The sequence below is a fragment of the Trematomus bernacchii genome, unplaced genomic scaffold, assembly GCF_902827165.1.
Source record: "Trematomus bernacchii unplaced genomic scaffold, fTreBer1.1, whole genome shotgun sequence".
In the NCBI taxonomy this organism is placed as follows: domain Eukaryota; kingdom Metazoa; phylum Chordata; class Actinopteri; order Perciformes; family Nototheniidae; genus Trematomus; species Trematomus bernacchii.
This window is the reverse complement of record NW_022987641.1, coordinates 8,062,782-8,089,410: the sequence shown is the minus strand read 5'-3', so window position 1 is coordinate 8,089,410 and position 26,629 is coordinate 8,062,782. Positions and strand designations below refer to the sequence as shown.

General features: G+C 41.7%; 3 protein-coding genes across 5 annotated transcripts; 2 read left to right on the top strand and 1 right to left on the bottom strand.

Moving 5' to 3' along the window:
- The first annotated feature begins 6,887 nt into the window (after positions 1-6,887).
- Positions 6,888-14,544, top strand: LOC117484941 (zinc finger protein 431-like). 2 transcript variants are annotated; one of them, XM_034133441.1, is made up of 9 exons: positions 6,888-7,160; positions 7,940-8,142; positions 8,296-8,388; positions 9,036-9,131; positions 9,249-9,359; positions 10,477-10,600; positions 10,693-11,788; positions 11,923-11,975; positions 12,809-14,544. In XM_034133441.1, the coding sequence occupies exons 1-9, from the start codon at positions 7,127-7,129 to the stop codon at positions 14,074-14,076; spliced, it is 3,078 nt and encodes a 1,025-aa protein (XP_033989332.1). In that variant the 5' UTR covers positions 6,888-7,126; the 3' UTR covers positions 14,077-14,544. The 2 variants fall into 2 exon arrangements, with proteins under 2 accessions (XP_033989332.1, XP_033989333.1); XM_034133442.1 differs by lacking the exons at positions 6,888-7,160; positions 7,940-8,142; positions 8,296-8,388; positions 9,036-9,131; positions 9,249-9,359 and adding an exon at positions 10,141-10,298.
- apex1 (APEX nuclease (multifunctional DNA repair enzyme) 1) lies at positions 14,524-17,767 on the bottom strand. Its single transcript, XM_034133443.1, has 5 exons — positions 17,670-17,767; positions 16,479-16,610; positions 16,223-16,386; positions 15,936-16,128; positions 14,524-15,676 (listed from the first exon to the last, which is right to left on the bottom strand). Exons 2-5 carry the CDS (start codon positions 16,537-16,539, stop codon positions 15,162-15,164), a joined length of 933 nt encoding a protein of 310 aa, XP_033989334.1. The 5' UTR covers positions 16,540-16,610; positions 17,670-17,767; the 3' UTR covers positions 14,524-15,161.
- A 184-nt stretch (positions 17,768-17,951) lies between these two features.
- osgep (O-sialoglycoprotein endopeptidase) lies at positions 17,952-25,653 on the top strand. 2 transcript variants are annotated; one of them, XM_034133381.1, is made up of 13 exons: positions 17,952-18,087; positions 18,754-18,873; positions 18,962-19,081; positions 19,823-19,998; positions 20,082-20,177; positions 20,790-20,839; positions 20,937-21,015; positions 22,111-22,176; positions 23,553-23,643; positions 24,265-24,340; positions 24,854-24,952; positions 25,208-25,282; positions 25,466-25,653. In XM_034133381.1, the coding sequence occupies exons 2-12, from the start codon at positions 18,759-18,761 to the stop codon at positions 25,245-25,247; spliced, it is 1,008 nt and encodes a 335-aa protein (XP_033989272.1). In that variant the 5' UTR covers positions 17,952-18,087; positions 18,754-18,758; the 3' UTR covers positions 25,248-25,282; positions 25,466-25,653. The 2 variants fall into 2 exon arrangements, with proteins under 2 accessions (XP_033989272.1, XP_033989274.1); XM_034133383.1 differs by lacking the exon at positions 25,466-25,653 and having other exon boundaries at positions 25,208-25,329.
- Positions 25,654-26,629: the final 976 nt, after the last annotated feature.

The window sequence follows — 26,629 nt, the reverse complement described above, 5'->3', positions numbered from 1 at the left end:
ACGTTCAATGAACTACATCTCTGGTCAACAACACACGTCACCAAGATGGCCGTCACTACTGTCTTGTTAACAAAACGATTGACTACCCTCACTATCACCACAATGAAACACGTCCTGAAGAATGTCATGCAAAGCTGCCTGCCTGCCTTCCTTTGATTCTCTCTGAACTGCCTGGTCGTTTTAATGTTTAATGTCAACCATTTGTGCAGATAGCATGAAGTAGAGAAGATCGCCGATGCTAACGTTAGCGTTAGCATTTCTCCCCCGGGCTTAAATGGTGTATTATAGAATGATCACACCGGTGACAGTACTATTCAAAGGGTTCACGAAATATGACTACCACTCTTACTGTTTAACATTTTGGGTTACTTAATGTTACTTCATGTTAAGGCTAATAAAAATGACAAGGCTGTAATGCTAACTAACGTGCTAGCTACTAGCTAGGTAGCTAACTTGATCAAGCCACTCCTGGTCCTTTCATCAGACGGGAAGCAAAAGAACGAGCAAGACCCATTGCTGGTATAATAACAACCTGGTACTAAGCACACAGGCATCTTGTTAAAGTTATCTTATCTTAGCCAGCGCCATGTAGATAGATTATATCTATATTGCGCTGATCTTCTATCTGAATGGTGGAGGAAAACAATTGTGACATCACTTACGCGACTCTGGGATTTGTAGTCTTTCTAGTTACGTATTTTTCATAGTCTTATATTTCAACAGTTTTACGACAAACTGTGACTTTTTTGACATGGAAATTATTTTTTAAGATTGACAAACATCATATGTGTAATTCATGGCACAATTCAAACGGGATTGAAAGATACGTTTTCTCTCTCCATTGACTTCAATACATTATTTTTCCGAAATAAGGTCCCATGGGGCAGAAGTAGATGGGCGTGACTTCGCCACTCTATTGAGAGTTTCATCACCAGCACGGGGTAAAAACCACCAATGAGCGCTCAGCTCGATATACCAGTGAGTCGTTTCCCATCAAGCATTTCGCTTCCGCAGCTCGTGGAGAGAAACTGCGCCGCCTCGCCGCGCCTCGCTCTCAAGTCTGCGGGCGTCTTTGTCCCGCGAGATTTCAACGTCTCATGTAGGCGAGCCTCCAGAGCAAGTCGGACAAAATGACTAACCATCATGCAACGCACTAGCAAGACGTTGATCGCAATTGCGCAGGTCTGCGTCGGTCTCGCTCGTCTCAAACAAGCCATGGTTAATGGTCCTGCCCTCAACAGCTCTACGTCAATTATGGGGTGCTCAAAGTGCTCAAACTTCACATGTGTGCTAACAGTCCAGCCGTGAAGACATCTACGGGACAATTTTGAGATTTCTTCAAATGCCGTTGCCATGGCAACACAATGCTCGCCATGAAACACGGTTTTCTCATAAAAATGCTCCAAATGGCCCAAAACTTCACAGGTTTGGTAACGATGCAGCCATCAATGCATCTAAGCGTATTATGGGATGTCATCAAATGCCGTTGGCATGGCGACAGATCATTCAACATCAATTTAGTTAAAAAGTTTGCAGTTCAAATATTCTGCTGCTTTCCCAAGCCTTTTTACTTTCTTTTCTTCTCTCATCACACATTCAAGCCCCCAGTGTTCATGTATCATTTCAATCTAAATTAAAGCTGCAAGCAGCATTGAGCGGGTCTTCGACGCTCCGCAGGCTGTTGTCCGCACGTCGAGGTGTGTGTGTAGGTGTCTCGAGGACTCGGCCGTTGGCAAACGTGGGAAGTTTCAGGCCGATCGGACAACGTACATACATACGTACGAGTTACAGCAGTATCATAAACATTGTGTTTGATGGCGAGTGATCTGTCGCCATGGCAACGGAATTTGATGACACCCCATAATATGCCTAGATGTGTTGAGGGCTGCATCGTTATCAAACCTGTGAAGTTCTGGGCCGTTTGGAGCATGTTAACTGGAGTTATGAGAAAACCGTGTTTCACAGCGACCATTTTGTTACCATAGCAACGACATTTGACGAAATCTCAAAACTGACACATATATGTCTCGAGGGCTTGACGGTTGGCACACATGTGAAATTTGAACAGTTTTTTACCATTTACACAGGAGTTATAGCAATATCGTGCTTAACGGCGAGGGATGCGTTGCCATGGCAACAGCTTTTGAGGAAAACTCACTATTGTCATATTGAGGTGTTGAGGGCCGGACCATTAACTGTCATCTGAAGTGTGGTGCCGTTTTGACGATTTTCCATTGAATTAAGACAACATCGTGTTTTATGGCGAGTGATTCATTGCCATGGAAACGGCATACAATGAGATCTCAGATTTCACGTAGAGCTGTTGAGGGCCGGACCATTAACTGTCATCTGAAGTCTGGTGCAGTTTGGGCCATTTTCCATGGAGTTATGACAACATTGTGTTTTACGGCGAGGGATGCGTTGCCATGGAAACGGCATACGGTGAGATCTCAGATTTTGAGGAAAACTCACTATTGTCATATTGAGGTGTTGAGGGCCGGACCATTAACTGTCATCTGAAGTGTGGTGCCGTTTTGACGATTTTCCATTGATTTAAGACAACATTGTGTTTTATGGCGAAGGATGCGTTGCCATGGAAACGGCATATGATGACATCCCATAATTGACATAGTGCTGTTGAGGGCCGGACTAGTAGCCATCATATGAAGTCTGGTGCAGTTTGGACCATTTTCCATTGAGTTAAGACAACACCGTGTTTCATGGTGAGGGATCTGTCGCCATGGCAACAGCATATGATGACATCCCATAATTGGCGTAGAGCTGTTGAGGGCCGGACCATTAGCCATCATCTGAAGTGTGGTGCCGTTTGGACGATTTTCCATTGAATTAAGACAACATTGTGTTTTATGGCGAGTGATTCGTTGCCATGGAAATGGCATACGATGAGATCTCAGATTTCACGTAGAGCTGTTGAGGGCCAGACCATTAGCCATCATCTGAAGTCTGGTGCCGTTTGGACCATTTTCATAGGAGTAACGGCAACTTCGTGTTTTTTGGCGCGGGATTCATTGCCATGGTAACGCCATATTAAGTAACATCAAATTTGACGTAGAGCTGTTCAGGGCCGCAGTGTTAACCATCACGTGAAGTTTGGTGGCGTTCTGAGTATGTCAGTTGGCGTTATGACATCATCGTGCTCCATGGCGAGGGATGGGCCTAGCATCGAGCGAACGCAAACTTTGGTGCTAAATAACGGCTGCGCCGTGCGAAAGAAAAAAACTTCCGTGATAACTTTGAATTGCCCATGTCTCGAGATGCTACCCGACGAATTTCGAGTCGTACGGATAAAGTCCCTGGGAGAAGATAGATTTTGCGCGGAGGACGAAAAACGCGATAAATCGCATTTTTTGACGCCTTTTTCGACGCCAAATTCAAAATGGCCGACTTCCTGTACGTTATTTTTTACCCCTCCAAGAGGCTTTTTTGTTCGTCTCCGCACCCTAGATATGCGTAGCCAGTTTCGTTCGTTTACGTGAAAGTTAAAGTAGGGGGAGTTAACGTTAAAAACGGAAGTGGGCGTGGCCTACGCAATTTTTTACGTAAAGTTCCGGGACCAATTATACATCGCAATTTTGCGCACTTCTGACGTGTGTGCAAAATTTGGTGAGTTTTCACATATGTTGCGGGGGTCAAAAGTGTATTGGTCGCTGCGCGACCGATTTCAATAGGGTCTTCGCCGACCTAGGTCTCAGACCCTAATTAAAGCTGCAAGCAGCGTTGAGTGGGTCTTCGACGCTCCGCAGGCTGTTGTCCGCACGTCGAGGTGTGTGTCTAGGTGTCTCGAGGACTCGGCCGTTGGCAAACGTGGGAAGTTTCAGGCCGATCGGACAACGTACATGGGATTTACAGCAGTATCATAAACATTGTGTTTGATGGTGAGTGATCTGTCGCCATGGCAACGGCATTTATTGACACCCCATAATACGCCTAGATGTGTTGAGGGCTGCATCGTTATCAAACCTGTGAAGATCTGGGCCGTTTGGAGCATGTTAACTGGAGTTATGAGAAAACCGTGTTTCACGGCGACCATTTTGTTACCATGGCAATGGCATTTGACGAAATCTCAAAACTGACACATATATGTCTTTAGGGCTGTACCGTTAGCACACATGTAAAGTTTGAACACTTTTTTACCATTTACACAGGAGTTATAGCAATATCGTGCTTAACGGCGAGGGGTGCGTTGCCATGGCAACAGCTTTAGAGGAAAACTCACTATTGTCATATTGAGGTGTTGAGGGCCGGACTAGTAGCCATCATCTGAAGTCTGGTGCAGTTTGGATCATTTTCTATTGACTTAAGACAACATTGTGTTTTTTGGCGAGGGATGCGTTGCCATGGAAACGGCATATGATGACATCCCATAATTGGCGTAGAGCTGTTGAGGGCCGGACCATTAGCCATCATCTGATGTCTGGTGCCGTTTGGACGTTTTTCCAGTGAGTTAGGACAACACAGTGTTTCATGGCGAGGGATCTGTCGCCATGGCTACGGCATATGATGACATCCCATAATTGGCGTAGAGCTGTTGAGGGCCGGACCATTAGCCATCATATGAAGTCTGGTGCAGTTTGGATCATTTTCCATTGACTTAAGATAACATTGTGTTTTATGGCGAGGGATGCGTTGCCATGGAAACGGCATACGGTGAGATCTCAGATTTCACGTAGAGCTGTTGAGGGGCAGACCATTAGCCATCATCTGAAGTCTGGTGCAGTTTGGAACCTTTTCCATTGAGTTAAGACAACATTGTGTTTTATGGCGAGGGATGCGTTGCCATGGAAACGGCATATGGTGAGATCTCAGATTTCACGTAGAGCTGTTGAGGGCCAGACCATTAGCCATCATCTGAAGTCTGGTGCAGTTTGGAACCTTTTCCATTGAGTTAAGACAACATTGTGTTTTATGGCGAGGGATGCGTTGCCATGGAAACGGCATATGATGACATCCCATAATTGGCGTAGAGCTGTTGAGGGCCGGACCTTTAGCCATCATCTGAAGTGTGGTGCAGTTTGGACCATTTTCCATTGACTTAAGACAACATTGTGTTTTATGGCGAGGGATACGCATCCATGGAAACGGCATACGGTGAGATCTCAGATTTCACGTAGAGCTGTTGAGGCATGGACCGGTGATATAAAAGTGAAGATTGGGGGACGATGGGACCGTGTCCATTGGAGTTACAGCGACACCGTGTTTTATGGCGAGGGATGCGTTGCCATGGTAACGCCATGTGAAGTTTGGTGGCGTTCTGAGTATGTCAGTTGGTGTTATGACATCATCGTGTTCCATGGCAAGGGATCGCCTAGCATCAAGCGAATGCGAACTTTGGCGCCAAATCACGGCTACGCCGTGCGAAAGAAAAAAACTTCCGTGATAACTTTGAATTGCCCATGTCTCGAGACGCTACCCGACGAATTTCGAGTCGTACGGATAAAGTCCCTGGGAGAAGATAGATTTCGTGCGGAGGACGAAAAATTCAAAATGTCCGACTTCCTGTACGTTATTTTATACCCCTCCAAGAGGCTTTTTTGTTTGTCTCCGCACCCTAGATATGCGTAGCGAGTTTCGTTCGTTTACGTGAAAGTTAAAGTGGGGGGAGTTTACGTTAAAAATGGAAGTGGGCGTGGCCTACGCAATTTTTTACGCAAAGTTCCGGAACCGATTACATATCGCAAGTTGCACCACTTCTGACGCGCGTGCAACATTTGGTGAGTTTTCACATAAGTTGCGGGGGTCAAAGGTTTATCGGTCGCTGCGCGACCGATTTCAATAGGGTCTTCGCCGACCTAGGTCTCAGACCTTAATTATTCACTTTCTTCTTACACATTACATTTCAACACAGCAGTTTAGCGTCAGCTTTTCAGCTTAAAGCATTCCCACTAGCAATTTCTTCAGGAATTGCATTCTCTAGTTTATTGTGTCCCGCAATGAGCATCTCTCTTTCACAGGCAATGAGAAATGGGAAGAGCTTGCATAATTTCTGGTCACGTGATTACAACTATAAGGCGTTGCCTGGTTACAGGGGGTGGTTCAACTTACCCACTGGCTCAACTTACCCCCTTCTCCCTACACACACACACACACACACACACACACACACACACACACACACACACACACACACACACACACACACACACACACACACACACACACACACACACACACACACACTGGGTTGGTTCATCATAACCTCCCGTGATAATATTACAGAAATGAAGTCAGTTGTTAATGCAGTGCTGCTTGAGGATTTTAAGGCTACGGGCATTCAATGTTGGCTTTTTGGCCTTGAACACCTTGAATGGTGTATTTAATTTGCCTTACAATTTCATTATTTACTGTATTGAACGGTTAGCTTAAAACCATAAACCATTTTTTATTTAAAGCAATTTTCAATTCTTCTTGGAAACACAATTATCTAACGAAAATAAATAGATCTATAAAAACATAGGTAATGGGATCAAGAATAGTGAGGATAGCCTCTCCGATGCTTAGGCTTCTGTATTCTTGTGTTTGAGTCTGTGTTCATCAACCAACTTTGGTTGCATGGTAAGATGTAGGCTACTAAGCTCTTACTGTCTGTATTAATTTTAACTGGGTTATTATTTTGGCTGTTGGTTGATTGGAAGTGGCGAAATATAAGTATTATTCTTTTTGGTCTTCAAAGATGTTAATGAAGAGTAAAGTCATTCCTAGTGTGGCTACATTGTTGTGGTTTGTTGGATCACAAAGAACGTGGCACCTCTATTCCAGAAATCCAAAATCTCTCTACATTTTCAGATTCAGGTCGCTCAGCAATGCAAAATAAAACTATTGGTGATGACCAACAGGTGGCAGTAACACAGAGCAAATGTTACCTGGCCTACCATTAAAACCATATAGGAAGAAGGGGTTCCTGACATATGAATTCTACCATAATACTTTTGAGTACTTATACGTTTCCATGTAGTGCCCCTCTCATTCAGAGAGGAGTTTTGTAGTATCCTTGGCATAGCTGTGTCGTCTTGTTACTCTTGGTACTAGCTTACTGTGGATGGGTAGCTAGTTAGCTCAAAGCAGCTAACACCAGCTAACAGTTACTCCTACTGTCAACACCGACAAGATGGACTCAAGTGTCTTCATGGCTGTTACAAAAGGTTTGTTTGCTAAGAAACCGAGAAAGATTTAGAGAACAACTTTTTTGTGGGAAAAGTCGTTGATATTTCAGATAACGTTGACTGTTATCACAGCTTTTACTCTAGCCAGGTTAGCTTCGTAAACTAGCATACTGATTATCGGTTAGTAACTTTACCTTTACTTGTTAGATATAGCATCGCATATAATACTGCATGCACAATGTCCATAGACTGTATGTTTGTTTGTATATAAAGATATTTCCATATGAATATGATTGGTATAATTTAATGGCGAGTAAGTGTAAGTTATGTACAGGCTATACACAACTTGGCATTACTCTAGTTTACTTTATTAGAGCAACGTTGTCTTTATTGAACATGCACTCAGTGTTTCTGTTAAGGTTGAATTAAAAACACATCGCTATTCCTGCAACAGTAAGGGAATAAACAAAAGCATGGTCCTGGTGCTTGAACGAAACTTGGGGATGGACAACATAGCATCTTAAAAAGTACTCTTGTTATTTCCGTGGGGGTTTGTATGTTATGACTCATCATACATCATTTTATTGTGCAAATCAATTTCACCAAATTAATACTAGACTGACTTCAGTATTAACTGTAAATTACAGCCTCAGTCTGACATCATTGAACAATCCAATATGTATGACCATTAACTATAACACTAGATTTTTGTTTTGTAGACCAATTGCATATTAGTTCAGTTGAATTAGGATAAATAGGACATATAGGTCAGCTACATTCACTGTCAGTCTGAGGGCTTTTCTGTTTTTCTGTTTTAGGTGAGCCTTTACCTCTTGCGTCACTGCGCCTCCTGGTCCCACCTTTCCAACTTATGTCTGCCTCTATGTGGCATATTTTGAAGAAACAAGATGTCATGAACTACTGGAAACTGGCAGAGTTTGTCTCTTTTGTGATGGACATGGTCCCAGAGCTACTAATGTGCAAGCACAGGATACAACTTAACCTGGGATTAAGAGCAAGGGTGAGTCACAGTGGAGAGGACACAAGGCATTCATAGCGTATTTTATATGTCTTTAAGATGGAACAAGACTTAAAAAGGCAACTAATGATGTATGAACTGTATTGTGATCACATGCGTATTCTATCACAACGTTTGTCTATTTCTCCTCATCAGTATATTCTAGAGCTGTGTCGGAGTGAACAGTTTATGGATCCTGACTTCATCTTGTCTCATCTGGACCAGATTAAATCCCCACACCCCACTCTGGTAAATGATAGAGTCTACAGTTTAGATCAGTCAGTTTCAAATAATTTTTACCTCTTAGATCAGGGGTGTCCAAAGTTTTTTCACCAAGGGCCACATACAGAAAAATATACGAAGGGCTGGGCCACTCACTAGAGGTATATTGCCTCATAAGTTCAGTTATAAGTTAGCAAAATCAATTAAATGTAGGTAAATTATGCTTGTGAGTGTTGGCAGCTCATCCTTTAAAACAGAAGCCTCAGATTGATTATAATAAGGAGAAATAGGAAGGGTGTATTTCAAGCTTGTTATGTAAATAAGTCATTGGGCTTTTTTCTTATCAACTAAGATATGTTAGAAAATGTTTCCAACTGAATTTATTAGAAAAGTGGTCTTATTAACAGATGAACACTACTGTGTAATATATTTTTACATTTATAGTTAAGAAGTACAATATAAGACAAGCACAAGTTTCATGTGTGGGCCATATTCCATTCTAATTTTTGAATTTGCTGAGGGCCGCATTTTGCCCCCGGGCCGTAGTTTGGACACCCCTGTCTTAGATCAAGTATTGTAAGGAGAAGTTGTGGCAACAAGTTAATCAGCAACACATAGGAAAATTATCCAGTACCAGACTTGTATTATCTGTAACTGTCATGCCAATGTTTTAGGTGAAAGAATCCCAAGAGGAGGAAGTGGTGATTAACTTTCTCGAGTTGATCCAGACTCTGCTCAAAGATCCCAAAGAGAGACAAGACTTTTTCTCGGTAAGATGGTATCACTTACTCTTCTGTGGAACAATATCCACCTGTACATGTTGTTTGCCGTTACTCGTGAAATTAAGCTAAATTCAGTCAAAGGTTCTTTTTTTTTTTCTTCTAAAGGAGGTCTTCCCTGCTGAGTATGGACCTCAGTATGACAGTGATTTGAAGATGCTGTTTTCAGAGTTCCTTTGTCGGCTGGCTCAGCTGTTGCCAGTTCCTGACCTCGAGCAGGTGAGGAAGATCATTTTAATAACAAGTAAACAGTATGTCACCATCAAAGAATACGTGCATAAGCGATAGTCAGTGTATAACCTATATTTGATAAAAGTTTGGGAAAGCAGATAGTAGTACCAGTGGTCAGTTAAACAATCTGCTGCTGTGATTGCGGCAGCAGTAAAACGTTTTTTTTAGGCCCCTAAATAAATCAATATAAGTTTAAGTTTATGCAAATTGACAGTGTTTGCAAGAGGGTGCCATGCTAATTGGCGGCCTGTTCTAGCTTGCTCACTTTGAATAACCAGATACTGAAAAACATTGAAAATTGAGATTAGCTATACTAATAACTAAATAAAGTAGTAATTTTCCCAACTTATTTTTTCCAATATCTGGTGGCTTCAAGGTGAGCATACATTAAGGCTTCAGATCCTCGTAGGAAACGTATATTGAGCTGCCTCGTGGCATGCTAAAGCATCCATAGTCCCGTCACATACAACATATAAGAACATGACATGTATATACATAGCAAAAATAAATACATATGTAATGTAAATCAATATCAGTTAGGTATACGCTATATTAAGAATATTTTCCGAAATGTATATTGAGCTGCCTCGTGGCATGCTAAAGTAGTGGAAAATATTCTTAATATAGCATATACCTAACTGATATTGATTTACATTACATATGTATTTATTTTTGCTATGTATATACATGTAATGTTCTTATATGTTGTATATGACAGGACTATGGATGGAAATTAGCTCAAAGCTAAAATCCGGCTCATTTACACTTGTAAGCATTATTTTGTTTTAAAGTGTTCATCAATGTGCACTGTCCCGATTCAAACGATTAAATGAAAATGAAATGACATTTTTTTAAGTCGGTCCTTTGGTAGGTGTTGCTGTCACCCCCTAACAAAGCAGCACATTGTTGCCAATGCATCCACTTAAGGTAATACACTCATTATGTATTATTTTTAGTGTATTATACCTTATACAACTCCGCTTTCAAACATCCAAGCTGTCCCCTTTATCTACAAATGGGATGTCTTGGTTTCCTACTTTTTAAGTTACATTCTTTTAATTATATTGGATATAGTGTGATGTGCGTCTTCATGCATTATCCACAGACTATTTCCTGGCTTGGAGCCGAATGCTATTTCTTGGACGATTGGGTGCATTTGGTAGCTGAGCCTACATACCTGAACAAATTGCTCCAGCACCACAAACACCTTGGGCATTTAGAGCAACATGGTAAGTCCCTTTGCACAACAGCATCTTTTATCTTTCACTTAGAGAGCTCTATGATGATACCTTTTGTGTTATTTTTGTATTTTTCTGTGCAGTTCCACCTTCTAGCATGGACAACGGCATCCTGTCCTCCCTCTCTGCAATTCCCCCCAGTAGAGTGGCAAAACCTAAAGAACATCCCGACCAATCAGATCTACTGCAAGGCCTCAGTGATGACAGGCACACTGCATCGTTCGTGAATGACGTAGCAGTTGAAATAATCACAGTGACGGATTACGCAGAGGTCGAATTAGACACAAGCGATGACATCAAGGTGGTGATGGGCGAAAACAGCTTTGAAGGAACGGACACTAGCATGGTGCCTGAAGATTCGCTGGTAGTGCTTCCTGCAGAGACAACAATGGAAGAAGAAGTGGCTGAAGCAAGGGAAGAAGCAATACAACCAAAATATTTAAGCAGTTTGGAAAACTCAATCCATTCAGAGGATAACGACAACGTTCTGGCACCTTCCCAACAAGAAATCTCGGTTGGACTTAATGACTGCCCAGACTGCGAGAAGAAATTTAAGTTTGCCTCTTCGCTAATCGCCCACAGGGTCATCCACACTGGTGAACGCCCCCATCGGTGCAATGACTGCGGTCGCTGCTTCTCTTTCAGGCAGTCTCTTGACAGACACAGACACACGCACAAAACTGGACAAAAGTACAGCTGCCGGATCTGCAGAGAGACCTTCCACTCTCTGTCAGCCCGCACAGAGCACAAGCAGACACACATGGAAGACGGCGTTTACATGTGTGATCAATGCAACAAGACATTTAACTGGGAGCTGGCCCTCGCAAGGCACGTGAAAACTCACACTGATGATCACAATGCAAATAATCTGCCTGAGAGCCATAATGATGGGCTTGAGGTGGTTTTAGATAACGGCAATGTGAGTGTTGATAACGCAGATCCTGATCCAGAGAACGCAGAGGTTCAGAGCAGTGAGCCTCCCACCTCTGAGCCTGAAGGCACGGCCCCTGAACTTGACAATGAAGTCGTTTCCCTAGTGAAGGTCCGCACAAGTGGCCGCAAACGCAAACCCACCATGAAGATCCGGGTGATAAATTTACAAAAGCACATGGCCACTAAAAGAAGGATGGATATCACCAAGGCCAACCCCCCAGACCTGAAGCCTTCGCCTTTCACTTGGTAAAAACCCGTTCTATTGTCTCACAAATGTTTTTTCTTGAGATCCTGTTTTTAGGACAGGATTAGTAAATTGAATGTAATATATAATATCCTGATCAAACGTTTCATCTCATTTTCTCCTGTCTCTTTAACAGTGCTGAGCACTCTTATGGGTCATCCATGGTCTCATCGAAGGACGGTGATGAGAGTGAGTTCACTTTTATAAATATATTCTATTGATCTTTCACAATCACAGTTATTACAAGGACTTAAACGCCACATAACATATACAATAATGTATTCGCTATACTAAAGTGAAATTGCTTGAATGAGTACAATTTGCATGAGATAAAAGATGGATTTATTTCTTGAAATATTGGTAAACTAATGTAAATAAAAGAAGTCAGACAAAAAGAGAAAATAAACTACAAAGTCATGCATGCTGAAATAACCTGTAATGACAGTAACCTGCCTAATATGTAAATGGTATTGTCAGCATCACCATAGTTAAAGGTCTTTTACGTTGAATGTCCTTAAGTGCTTTGAAAGGCTGCTTTATTATATATTGGATACATTACAGGTCAATATTGCACAGCTTTTAAAACTTATTTTTACAAGAACATTTCCAACTGATTCTTTGCAATCCTTTTTTAGTTCTCGACACAAACACGCATTTTAAAAGGTTTTTCGCCTGCCGTCTTGTCTGCAGACTTGTCAAAGCATTTATTCATGGTTTTTAATTATGGTTGTATTTTGAAACGTGTATTACAATTAAATCACGGTAAAATATGTTCTTTTTGTTGTAGTTGCCAGCAATTCTCTCACTAGTTTAGCATACTCAGCCCGGTTGTTGGCCCGGAAAGAACCTCGATTTTGGAGAGCCAGAAAAACTGTGAAAAAGTACCCGCTAGCCGGAACTACGCCTAGTGGAAACGCAACCAAAAACAACCACGCTCCGCGCTGTAGTGGAAATGCGCCATTAAATCCCTTTTGATGGCTCTAAGAAAAACTCCTAACACTGTTATTCTATTTTTCAAACAGGTTTTGTGGCAGATGGCTCATCGACTGGGATCCACTGTCCTAAGTGCTCCTTTCAGCACACAGAAGAAGCAAAGGTCCAGCAGCACATTGAAAAAATCCACTCTGTTGAGGCTGAGGATGACGAGATGTCCTTTCAGCCCCTTACAGATGAAGAGGGACGTTTTAGTTGTGCTGACTGTGAGAAGAGCTTTAAGTTCCAGTCCTTACTGAAAGCCCATCAGCGCATCCACACAGGCGAGCAGCCCTTCTTGTGTTCTCAATGCGGACGGCGGTTCTCCTTCAAACAGTCGCTGGAGAGGCACAGGCAGACGCACAAGTCGGGGCGCAGGTATGAGTGCCTGATCTGCGGGGAGGTCTTTAAGTCGCTGGTGGCTCAGAGGGAGCACAAGAGCACCCACATGGAGAACGGCGAGTATCTGTGTTCAGAGTGTGGCCGGGCGTTTGCCTGGAAGTCTGCACTTGTAAGACACCTAAAAACGCACGGCGAGGATGCTGACAAGGTGGAGCTCTCTTACAAATGCCCTCGCTGTGACCTGGGCTTCAGATGTGCCAGCTACCTCAACAGGCACCTCCAAACTCACCAGGAAGAAAGAGTGCACACCTGCAACTGCGGGAAGAGCTTCGCCTACCGGGCAGCTCTCACCGCACATCAGCGCATCCATCAAAAGGAGCGGCCGCACATATGCACACAGTGTGGCAAAGGATTTCTCTACAATGGTGGTTTGCTGAGCCACATGAAGATCCACTCAGAGGAAATGCCCTTCATGTGTTCTTTCTGTGGCAAAAGCTTCAAGAGGGAACGGAACATGAAGAAGCACGAGCGGTGCCACACCAGGGAAAACGTTTTCAGCTGCTCGCAGTGTGACAAGAGTTTTGTCTATAAGGCGACGTTGATAAGACACGAGCTGACTCATTCAGGCGAGCGGCCATTCCTCTGCTCTGACTGCGGGAAGGGCTTCTTTTCCCACGCCGAGCTTCTGAAGCACGAACGTTTCCACACGGGCCACAAGCCCTTTCAGTGCCCCCACTGTGGCAAGAGATTCACTCAGTCGTGCTACCTGACCATACATCTGCGCTACCACACCGGAGTCCGGCCGTACTCGTGCACCGATTGTGACAAGAGCTTCCTCAGTGCCAACCGCCTGAAGAGGCACCAGCGAACACATTCAGGGGAAAAACCATACCTCTGTGTCGAGTGTGGGAAGGGGTTCAGACAGTCGTACAATCTCAAAATGCATCAACGGACACATAGCATGAAGTTAACATAGTCAAGGTTTTTAATTTGAGATTGAATATTTAATATTTTGAAGGGTATAGTTTGACGCTATAGATTAGAATAGGACAAAAAGTAACTGTACTTAGATTATGACTTTATATTGTTTAGAAAATGTGTTCTAGCTACAGCTCTGGAAACAATTAAGCATTGCTTACACTGCAGCATTATCAGTTTCTCTGGTTTTACTATTTATAGTAAAATGAACATTTCAATTTTATTTTATGAACTACTGACAACATTTCTGTGTTGGAATTCAACAGACACTGGAATGGAATGGTTACCATATATGTAGAGATTGAGATTTAAGAAAAATGTTTCAATCTTTCCCTGAGCTGTAGATTTAAGCACACTGAGCAGAGGAATGTGTTATTTTCAGTTGCATTGTGGTGTAGCTAATCTGTCCAATCATCTTGAGTCAGTCATCAAATAACGAACAGAATAAAGTTTTACATAAATCCAATCTTTATTGTGAGCATGTTTTACAAAAAAATAAATTGAACACTGCTTTGGAAAAGAAGCTTCAAACATAATGGGCTTTAACACATCACAACCATCGCAAAAGTGGTTTAGTTTCAGACAGCAACACACAAACATACTGCAGTAAAGCATGGAGGCTTGTTTGTAGCCAGTTACGGGTCACTGTTGAAAAACTGTTTTGTCTTTTACTCTCTTTATGCTCGCCTCAAAGGTTTTTGTTTTCCACTATTCGCATTTAGCTTCTTGGTAAAGCAACGCCGAACAAACTCAACAAACTGGAGAGCCTCTAAACCTTTTATCAGTAACCAAACCGGAACGCGCTTTGTCAATGATTAGGTGTTTTGTTTTAATGACAGACTTTAATTGCATTAACAGGATAAATGGGCGTTGTGCTTTGGAGTCATTATTTGAAGGTTTCATGTGAAAACTTTGATTTAAAAGTACTACACATCTAAGCTCCTGCCTAGCCTACTGAAATAGTGAGTTTTGACAGCACATGTAAGAACACCTCACTCTATCAAACACTGGTATACGTGATAGTTTCACCCGATTCTGAATGGCAGTAGTAAGAAAACGGTAAAGGTCATGTAAAACTTTGAGCTACACAGCTATGTGCAGGCTGATGGGGCAGTGGTCGCTTCCCAAGGCCTTGTTGCGGATCTTGCAGTCGCACAGGCCCGGCAGCAGGCTGGACGACAGCACGAAGTAATCGAGCCTCCAGCCCACGTTCTTGGAGCGGGAGTTCATCATGTAGGTCCAGAAGGTGTAGGCGTTGGTCTGCTCCGGGTAGAGCTCGCGGAAGCTGTCGGTGAAACCGGACTCTAGCAGTTGGGTGAAGCCTTCGCGCTCGTCAGGGGTGAAGCCTGCGTTTTTCTTGTTCCCCTTGGGGTTCTTCAGGTCGATCTCCTGGTGTGCGACATTAAGGTCACCACACAGCACTAGGGGCTTCTGTATGTCCAGCTCGCTCAGGTACGCCCGGAAGTCCACGTCCCAGGTTTTGCGGTAATCTAGGCGCACAAGGCCTCTGCCGGAGTTTGGCACATAGGTGGTCACCAGGTAAAAGGTGGGGAACTCGGCAGTGATGACACGGCCCTCCTTGTCATGCTCTTCTTTACCTGGAGAAAGGTAGAGAAGGTTCAGTTTAAGTTGTATTCAGTTCCAGTAATACAAAAGTGCAAAGGCAACAAGTTTGAATTTGACAGGGATTATGTGCAGCATGTTGGAGCAGTTGCATCACAACCAGTGGAGACTTTAAGAAATGACTGCCCCCAGTTTGTAGCTGTACTTGGCAAACTCAGTTAAAATGATGCCCTGCATTTGAAAGATTATTAAAAGCCCATGGTTTAAATGAAAACAGTTAAAGACACCACTCACCAATGCCATAGGTGACCTTGATGGGTTCAGTCTTGCAGAGCATGGCCACACCACTGTAACCCTCCTTTTCATCGGACGATGCCCAATATTTGTAAGGATACTCGGGCATGGATGTGATGGCAGCAGGGAGGGACTTTTCTGCACACTTTGTCTCCTGCAGACACAAAACATCTGGAGACTCCTCACGCACCCACTGGAAGGGAGAACACAAGCATTTTCCATTAAAACCAATCTGAATACTTAACTCAGGAAATCCTTTATGTTGCTTATATTCATTGTTAACTCACATCCAGGCCATTCTTTTTCACCCATGCCCTCAGACCGTCGACGTTCCAGGAAGTGATCTTCATGTTGGCTTCACGTCCATCTTTGCAGGTCATTTTGTCCGGAGGATCCTCGTACAGTATCGGGGCCTCTGGCTCTTTCGCCTTCTTTGTTTTCTTTGCTGAAGCTATCAGGTGAAATAAAGACATAGGGTCAGGCCACATATTTAAGTCAGGACAATGTGTGTAAGGGTTTTAATGTAGAGAACAGCTGTAGTACCAGAGCCTGTGTCATTTTCCTCATCTGCAGCTGCATCCTCTGTCTTCTTTCCTCTCTTCATACTTAAATTGGCCCTGGCTCCAAACACACTTTGCAGACACACAACACGCACACACAACAGCACACGAGCCGCTGGAAAAACAAAACAGATTGTTATAGAAGTGGCAAATGCTATAACAACACACAAGTCAGAAACTCAACTGTCATCAAGGCCAACAAATCTGCAGGTTTAACTGTAGAGAAAGAAATTGCTTTTTTTGTTCTGTATCATTGTGCTTCTGGTTGGGCAAAACAAGCAATTTGAGGATATCACCTTGGATTCAGGGAATTTCGTGAATTTTGTTTTATAACATTTTTGGGCATTACTGTTTAAGGAAAAACATATTTTTGGGGGAATTGAAAATAGTTAATATTTGCCTTTATTCCAATACAACAAACTGGGGCTTTTCAGTCATCACAAAAACTGCTCCATTTAAGGTTGAGAAGTGATGTTTCTTAGTAGAGCCAGGAAACGTAAGTTTATAGTTGGAAATGTAAAGTTTTTTAAATGAGAGATGTGCTTCACTGAGAACACGTTTTTTTAAATGTATCAGCCATTAAATACAATAACGCTTATATTGGTCAATATATCGGTCTGTTATTTTTTTATAGTGACTCAAAGGAAATGGTAAAACGTTTTCCAGTTATCAAATTACTTTAAGGAATATCAGCTTGAGTATCTTCAAATAATGCATGTCATATTGTATAAGTGTTCTTTTCAGTGTCCTTGTATTACATTACGTTTCTGTTTACAAGTATGCATGTATTTACAAATATTGCGTCTCAGCCGCTTTCTACGGTCTGCAGTAAACTCTGACAAAGGGTTTGAGCATACAGCCAAACGCACTAAATAGAAAATATGAACTTATTTGCTAACTGCAAAATTAATAGTATGCATGTAAAAGACATGCATGCAACCAAAAACAGCAGAAGCGTTTGCGTGTTAAATGCAAGCTATGCTAACGCTAGCTGCTCTGTGACAAAGAGCAGCAGACGGCCTGCTGAATGAATGGAGAATACCCAGGTAGCTACTTATTTGCTCATTCACAGCTTATTTGATTTATCTCCAAATGCAAATGCGGTTAAATTACGCAAACGTTTTCATGTCAAGCAGCTACACGTTCCAGGAAAATGAAATGCAAATAATCTTACTTGCACTTTCTCAACAGGATGCAAAAGACAAAGTGCTTCTTCTTCTTCTCCTCCAAAACACACACACTCACAAAGCACACCGATGATTTCCGACCACGCGCTGTCTTTGCTCATTGTGCCTGATTATAAATGACAAAACACATTTTTTTCCACTGTATTTTATTTTTGAATTGACAAAACTACACAATTATGACTGCTTTATTACATATAACATAATTCTAAGATGCTGCTGAGGTAAAACATTATTCGGACACAGTTTTTTGGTCAGGCCATCTCTACAGCTTCCAATGTTTGGGACCCTCCAGATGAGTACTGAACAGAAGTTCTTATAATACATCCAGGAGGTAGAAGAGTTATTATTACAAAAGTAGGAACAAGTTGAATAAATGTGAACCACCGAAGAAGAGCAATAAGATAGGTATGTCTAATTTAATATTCAATGTAGAATTGAAGTACCGTGAAGCTAGCACAACTAGCTTCACGGTACTTCAATTATACACTACTAGCACTACTAGCTTCATGTGCTGCACACAGGTAGCCTTATTGTGGTTTAGGGTTAGCTTCATGTGGAAAGTATTTATGTATGTTACGTATAATGAGGCATTTTGTAGGTGAAGCATCTGCCATGAGGCTGATGTTGTTAGATATTTAAGTGTTTCACTCTTTAAAGTACCCCAGTTTAATCACATGCAAACCTTGCTAAATTAAGGTAAATGCCCTGAGAACACTCCACTGGGCATGGAGCATATTGGACAATGCCTGGGTTCCAAACTGTCATGAAAAACAAAGCATTATTTGTTTTCATTGATTTCATGCTCTCTTGCAGCCTGTCCTTTTACTTCCCTGCTGTTTCCCTTTTTGAAATTAGAAATGAGGGTCGAACGTTTTATTTACAACCATCAAGCTTGCAGGCTGAGTATCTGTTATTTCTCCATCACCTAATTTTCATGATTCTATTTTCTTGGAAAGAATGGGGTTTTAAGAGAGATTAAGTAATGCAATCTATTACTCACTTCCATATAAAGACACACTGCATTAGTCACCTCTACTCATTGCTATTCTATTTCCTGTAAATGTCTTTCAGCCGCCATGACTATAGTAATTGGATTTGAGGGAAGTGCCAATAAGATTGGCATTGGAATCATCAGGGATGGTGAAGTGCTGTCCAACCCGAGACGGACCTACATTACCCCCCCTGGTCAAGGCAAGTTGTCCCCTTCACTTTACCGGTGATATGTAAAAGTCTAACAATCTTGCATGTGAAGTTAAAAACCTGGTTTTTTACCCATCAGGTTTCTTGCCGAGTGACACCGCCAGGCACCACCGTGCTGTCATTCTGACGGTCCTGAAGGAGGCGCTGGAGCAAGCAGGGCTGAAGCCTGCAGACATCGACTGTGTGGCGTTCACCAAAGGTAACATAACATGCTGGGTGTTCACCTTGTGGGAGAATCAGATATGAACGTGTCACATGTTTGTCAGAACAATGATAACATGATTTCATTAGTCTCAAAGTTTTGATTCATCAGGCTCCATACTGGTTTTGATTAAAAAAAATCCATGCCAGTGACATTACAAGAGAACGCACAATAGCTTGATGTATATTATTTTTCAGATATTGAATGATATCACAATAGAAAACCCATTGCTATGCTATGTGCTACTCTCACCCACAAATATTGTCTGGGAAAAAAAGCAAGTGGAAATGTTACTCAGACTGGTGCAACATAGTATTTATTTTATTATCTATAAAAAAGTATTATTATATTCCCACAAGGCGACACCAAACTGACAGACGATAAGATGTTTTCTCTCAAACCAGAATGTAAAATCAACACTCCAACGTCACAAACACCTCTTTTTTTCCTCCAACAATGCAACATAGTTATATAATATAAAAAATAGTGCAAGAACACGTAAATAGAATATGATATATACAAGAACAGAATGTAAATGTAGTTATTATCATATTCTATTTACGTGTATATAGACTTCTTGCACTATTTTCTATTCGTATTTTATTATATAACTATGTTGCATTGTTGGAGGAGCTCGGCTCATAAGATTTTCATTGCCATTTCTACACTGAAGCTGATGTGCATGTGACATTAAATTCAATTGAATCTTGAATTTTCTGTCGTTTCTCGCTTCATCAGGTCCTGGTATGGGCTCTCCCTTGGTGACGGTGGCTCTGGTGGCTCGTACAGTTGCCCAGCTGTGGGGGAAGCCGCTGCTCGGTGTGAACCACTGCATTGGACACATTGAGATGGGCCGACTCATCACACAAGCCGACAACCCTACCGTGCTTTACGTCAGTGGAGGAAACACACAGGTCGGTTTCTGTGTATAAAGAGTGAGTTATAACATACGCAGTTTTAAGTTCATTAGGTATAAATATCATTTGTTCCTGTGCAGGTTATTGCATACTCTGAGCGGCGATACAGAATCTTTGGGGAGACCATCGACATCGCAGTTGGCAACTGCCTGGACAGGTTTGCTAGAGTTATAAAGGTGTGTACCATTATGACTTTCAATAGAATAATAAATGGCCTATTGCTGCCTGTGATAAGTGTGTGTTAAAGGTCCCCTATTATACTGTTTTTCATCAATATATTATAGGTCATATATACATATACAAAACATGTCTCTGAAGTGTTTGGCTCGAAATACCAAACATCATGCATTGTAGCATCCCATAAACCCCTCTGTTTCAGCCCTGTTTCAAAAGTGCTGATTCTCTGTCTGTTACTTTAGATGAAAATAAGGAGCCACTCCCCACGCCCCTCTGAGAGATATTTGGTTAAAAAGAACACAATGGTGATCTAGGAGGAGATTCAGGTGATATGGGGGAGGGGGGTTACCTTGGTTGGTTATTGGCTCATGGTTACACAAGCCAAAACATCGTTATGACATCATAAAGTGGCCAAAATCTGATCAGCTCATTTTCAGACAGGTTTTTATATAAATAGATCAGGACAAAAAGAGAGAGAATCTTTTTTCCTGAAACTTTCAGAATCTCTTTCCACAGAGGGGACACATGGTGATGTATAAAATACATGAAAAAGTGGATTTTGCATAATAGGTCCCCTTTAATACTGAATCTGGAACTGTTTCTCCACTCAGATTTCCAATGACCCCAGTCCAGGATACAACATCGAGCAGATGGCTAAAAAGTAAGAGAGCCACTAAGCAGCTCCAGTGTTGTGTGCTTAATGTTTGTTTGTATACTAATAATAAATACTTACCTCTGCTTTTTGTCCATGCTGTCAGAGGGAGTCAGTATGTGGAGCTACCATATACGGTAAAAGGAATGGACGTCTCATTTTCTGGGATTACCTCTTACATTGAGGTGAGTGGCTTGCTCTTCCTTGGAAGTGTTCGTCTACAATAAATGCTTGTATCTTAATAATTGTTTATTCTTCTCTGCTGTCTTTTGACTATAGGCGCGTTCACACCGTACACACCGTACTTTTACCCCGTACTTTTCCCGTTTAGTTCCGTTAGTACCCCTGATGTCGCGTTCACACCAAAAAGAGTACTTAGTGCCGGGAACTTTTACCCCCATTTTCAGTGCCTGCTAGAGAGGTGGTACCAAAAAAGTACCAAAAAAGTACCAAAAAAGTACCAATTTCTATTGGCTGGGCGAATTGCAAACCACGCCCCGTAAAACGCCGCCATTGTATTTGCTGGCATTAGCATTATTAGCATTAGCATTAGCCCCGCGCACCAATGGAGAGAGAATAACTTATGGCAACACAAAAAAAAACATGGGAGCGGTGGAGTGATGAGGAGGTTTCGGCGTTCTGGCGATTTACTCGGAAGGCTTCAGTAGAAGCTGCTGGGAGTCCCAGCAGCTTCTACTGAAGCCAGTCCCCAACACCGGGGACTTCCGGCAGGGGACTTTGGGTGGCAGTATACGCCGTGAAGTTGTTTTCGGCCTGCCAGTAAACCCAAAGAAGAAGAAGACGAAGTGACGTCAGCGGCTCATTTGCGTAATCTTCCCTCAGGGAAAAGTACTCCGGTGTGAACGCGATTGGTACTTAGTGCCCTGGGGTAATAAGTGCCGGGGCACTAAGTACGGCAAAGTACTTGGTGTGAAAGCTTGTGTAACATTTGTGACAAACGTTCAAACTGGTGCCTCTATCGGATTTCTTCCATTTTCCTCACAGCTTTGCACAACACAGGACGCATGACATTTATTTCCAAACAAATGGAGATAACATATTAGCTGCCAGTTAAATTTAATGTGAACAAAAAAATTGTGTTCATGAATTGTTAGCAACATGGCTAACTTCAAAGTTACTGTCCAAAGCAAGGAAAGGCATTTTTTTATATGTCCTTCCCTTTTTCAACTTTGGCTTTCAACAGTCAACATTGCTCCAGTTGTTCCACTGTCAATTTATTTTCTGGTTCATAATCCTAACAGTTATTTTTTCTGTCTTAGGAAGCTGCTCACAAGATGATCAGCTCGGGTCAGTGTTCAGCAGAGGACCTGTGCTTCTCCCTGCAGGTATCTCTATCAGTTCATCAAATAATATAGCCCTAACTGAATCTGTGTAGCAAAGTGAGTGAGCTCTATACCGGGGGTGTCCAAACCTTTTTCCCTGAGGGCGACATACAGAAAAGCATACAATGGGCCTGGCCACTCACTAGAGGTATATTGCCTCATAAGCTAAGTTATAAGTTAGCAAAATCAATCAAATGTAGGTAAATTATGCTTGATACTTGAATATGCTTTAAAGGGCCCATGTCATGCTTTTCCGGTTATTACCCGTCCCCTTGTGTGTTATGTAGCTTTTTATGCATGTAAATGGTCTGCAAAGTCACACACCCTCAAAGTACACCCTGTAGCGAGTAAAACTCTAACACAGAAAAGACCTGTCTATGCTGCCCCAGAACGCCTCGTTGGAGATTTCTCTTTTTCCCTTTTTTTCTTCCTGAGTATAGTGATGTAACCGCGGAGTTTCGCCGGCACACACACTCACTCAGCCTTATATTTTCTTAGCCGCGGCTCCGTGGATCTCCACTCACAGTTCGCCACACACTCACAGCCTGGCTGTGAGCGGTGTCTCGCTGTCTCGCAGACCCCACGCAGCAACCAGGAAACGACACCAGTAATACAGCTCACACTGTCCACTCCTCGAGCCTCAAAGGGAGCGGAGCAGCGAGCTGCGCAACGTCCCGCCAACACGGCACGCCATTGTAACACATAAACACTGATGTTCCGATGTAACGGTGGTGGACTCATCAGAACAGAGTGGGCGAGCTGACCAATCAGAGCACAGTGGGCTCATAGGGAGGGGGGGCAGGAGCTCCAACAAGGCGTGTAGGACAGAGAGTGAATACACCTACTATACAGAGATGCTGTATGAGAAACCAATGTGGTTTGTATTTATTGAGGGCCTACGAGCTACCGGTAGCTCGCGAGCCCCCTGTTGGAGACCCCTGCTTTAAGAAAATAACAGCCTATATCACATCTCTCCATAGGGTTTCATTGCTTATAATAAGGGGAAATAGGAAGGGTATATCTCAAGCTTGTTATGCAATTCAATTATTGGGCTTTTTTTGTATTAACTAAGATTTGTTTGAACATATTTTCAACTTTATTTGATGGAATTTATTTGAAAAGTGTGCTTATAAACACATGAATACTGAGTAATATATGTTTACATGTACAAGAAGTACAATATAAGACAAGCACAAGTTTCAGGTGTGGGCCGTATTCCATTATACTTTTAGAATTTGCTGCGGGCCGATTCAAAATGGAACAGGGGCCACGTTTGCCCCCCAGGCCGTAGTTTGGACGCCCTTGCTCTATACATATGAGTAGAAGCCAATTTGATAGTGTCGCCCAGCACTAAAGTCTCCCCCCCCCCCCCCCCACAGGAGACGGTGTTCTCCATGCTGGTGGAGATCACAGAGAGGGCCATGGCTCACTGCGGCTCCGGAGAGGTCCTGATAGTGGGGGGCGTTGGCTGTAAGTGCACCAGACCTGTTCACAGGACATACAGTACTATGATTTACTTCACTGATTTATGACTTTGATCACTTTTTTTATGATATTTTTCAACACTGTTGATCAGAAACTATACTATGAAGCATTTATTAAATGAAATATGTTTTTATTAAATTATTTTTCACATGCCATACTATACATTTTTAGGACTTTACCACCCTTTGACTTTTTCACTTTTTTACGACATACTATGAGGTTTTTATGAAATGTTTCTACATTTAATACAATGCCGAGGACTTTACTTATGAAATATTATTTTATTACTTTTTATGACTTACTAAGCTAAGACATTTTTATGACATACTTAATTATGACATTTTTATTCAATTTATATGACCTACATTACTATGAGTTTGTAGGACTTTTATTATATACTATGATCTCATTCATTTGCTTTTAATTACCTACTACACTATGACTTTTTTATGACATTATTTTCATGACATACTAACTATACTATGATATTGTTGACATTTGTTATGACATACTATAACACTTTTTTTTACGACACTTTTTTTGTATGACTTCTATGACATTCTATATTATGACATTTGATCATGTGACCCCCTGGTTCCTCTGTAGGTAACCTGCGTCTGCAGGAGATGATGGGGGTGATGTGTAAGGAGAGAAATGCCAAGCTTTTTGCCACAGATGAACGGTAAACATATACATTCAAATGACAATAGATTCACTTTAGATTCCCACGAATGAGCAATAGGAAGGTCCCTGGACCAAAACTTAAATTGCTCTAATCTTTGTAAACATACACTATTACTGGGTCAAAACAATTGTACAGAACACAAACTCAGGACGCTTTAACTGACCCCATCCTGCGGTGTTTGTGTCCCATATCGGTGTAAATGATGTATACATCAAATTGAACCATTGCTTTTGCATTTTAAATATTATTTACAACAAACCACACACACTGCTTGTTTCCCCTCAGGTGCTGTTATTTGCACACAAATAATTAACTTAAATTGAGAAATCCATTAAACACATTGTCTAAAATAAAGTCTTGTTTGATGTCAGGTAGTTTCAGACACCGTGAAAAACATTTAGCAGTAATGTAACATAGCCCTATAGTTCCTAAAATAGCCTGTGATTTCGGTCCGTCGCACCATCATATTACAGGTTCGGTCCAGATAACAGTGTTCACTTTGTACCACAGGTTCTGCATTGACAACGGAGCGATGATTGCTCAAGCTGGCTGGGAGATGTTTAGGTCCGGTCAGGTGACGGAGCTAGAAGACTCGTGGATTACACAAAGGTAGAATTCACCCTGGTCTTTTTTTTGTCTGTTTTGTGCGAAATAATGAAAATCAACACTCTCCCAGCTAAAACACCAGCAGTATAGATGTAACTATTACCTTCAGTCCTCCAGGGTGAATCATATTTCAAGTCAAATGAATTGAAGTGTCTCTTGTAATGTAGAAAAGTTGTTGATCTTTGATCTGATTGACTGAATGCCGCCAACTGACTGTCATTCTTTTGTATCCGTCCATTAACATTTCTCCTTTCATAGGTACAGAACAGATGAAGTGGAGGTGACATGGAGAGACTGAGCGACATCTTGGTGCTACACACGCTGCTGCAGCAGGTCTGTCGTAGGACTCCCCCGAAATATTAAAGCATTTTGTTAAAAAAAGCCACAGATTTATTTTTTCATTTTCTACGCTACAGTTTACTTGTTTAAAACATCATCATATTGCTGAGGCAACGAGTGTAACAGTGGCAGATGCAGTTTGAAAACGTTGCCAACCACACCTTTTTTTCTTTTTAGGAAAACACACAGCTAAGCAGTTTGATTAAAAGGCAGGTCCACTTGCCATGAAGAACACCCCAGTTTCTTTTTATGTTCAGTTATGTTCCACTTGTAATTGTCAAAGAGGAACATATGTTGTTTTTTACTTTGCCATTATGTACAGCAATAAATCTGACCTTTTAAATAAATACAAAAAGAGTAGAAAATGTCTTCATTGTTGTTTTTACTCGTATTCCTCCTCTTTCTCCAGTGTATTTTTGTAAAATCAATATATACCTTATAAATTTGAGTAACTTTTACCCAATCTGGAAAGGAAAAAAACACAGCATTACGATCGGACAGTTAAAGGTTGGACTCTACTGTGCCTATGACTACACCCCTCTAAATAACCATGTTTCATATGAAATACTATGATATTTTATGGCATACTACACTGACATCTTTGTTACATACAATACTTTGAAGTTCTTTTGACCATTTCATCACCCCCGTCCTTCAATACCGGCACTGGCTCCCTGTCCGTCAACGAATACACTTAAAAAATAAATAAATAACGGAAATCTGAAAAAAAGGACATAGTATGTGGAAAAATCTGAAAAAAACGACATAGTTTAGTATGTCGAAATGATGAGAAAAAGGACATTGTATAGTGTGTCAACAATTCTGAACATAGTATGTCGAAATGATGAGAAAAAGGACATTGTATAGTGTGTCAACAATTCTGAACATAGTATGTCGAAATGATGAGAAAAAGGACATTGTATAGTGTGTCAACAATTCTGAACATAGTATGTCGAAATTATGAGAAAAAAAGACGAATCTAAAAAAGTAATTGTCCAGCTCTTTATGTCGTAAAAAAGTCAGAAAAGTCATTTATAATTAAAAGTCATTTAAAAAAAAAAAAAAGATTTGTCCTGCGCTTGTTGCAACACATTTTTACATTGATTGGAAATACTGGGTCACATGACAAAGAAGCTATTGAAAAATATTGAGACTTCACACAGGCCTTAATTCCTTTGACACCCTTTACAGTATTACTTTGTAATAGTATACTAACCTATTTGCCTCTATCCTTATGTCCACTAGGAGGCAGAGTTTTGCTGTAAGATGAAAAAGGCATCATGAGAAAAAAAAGGAGCCAAAGATTAATTTTAACCCACCTCATTTTATTAAGCAAAGTAT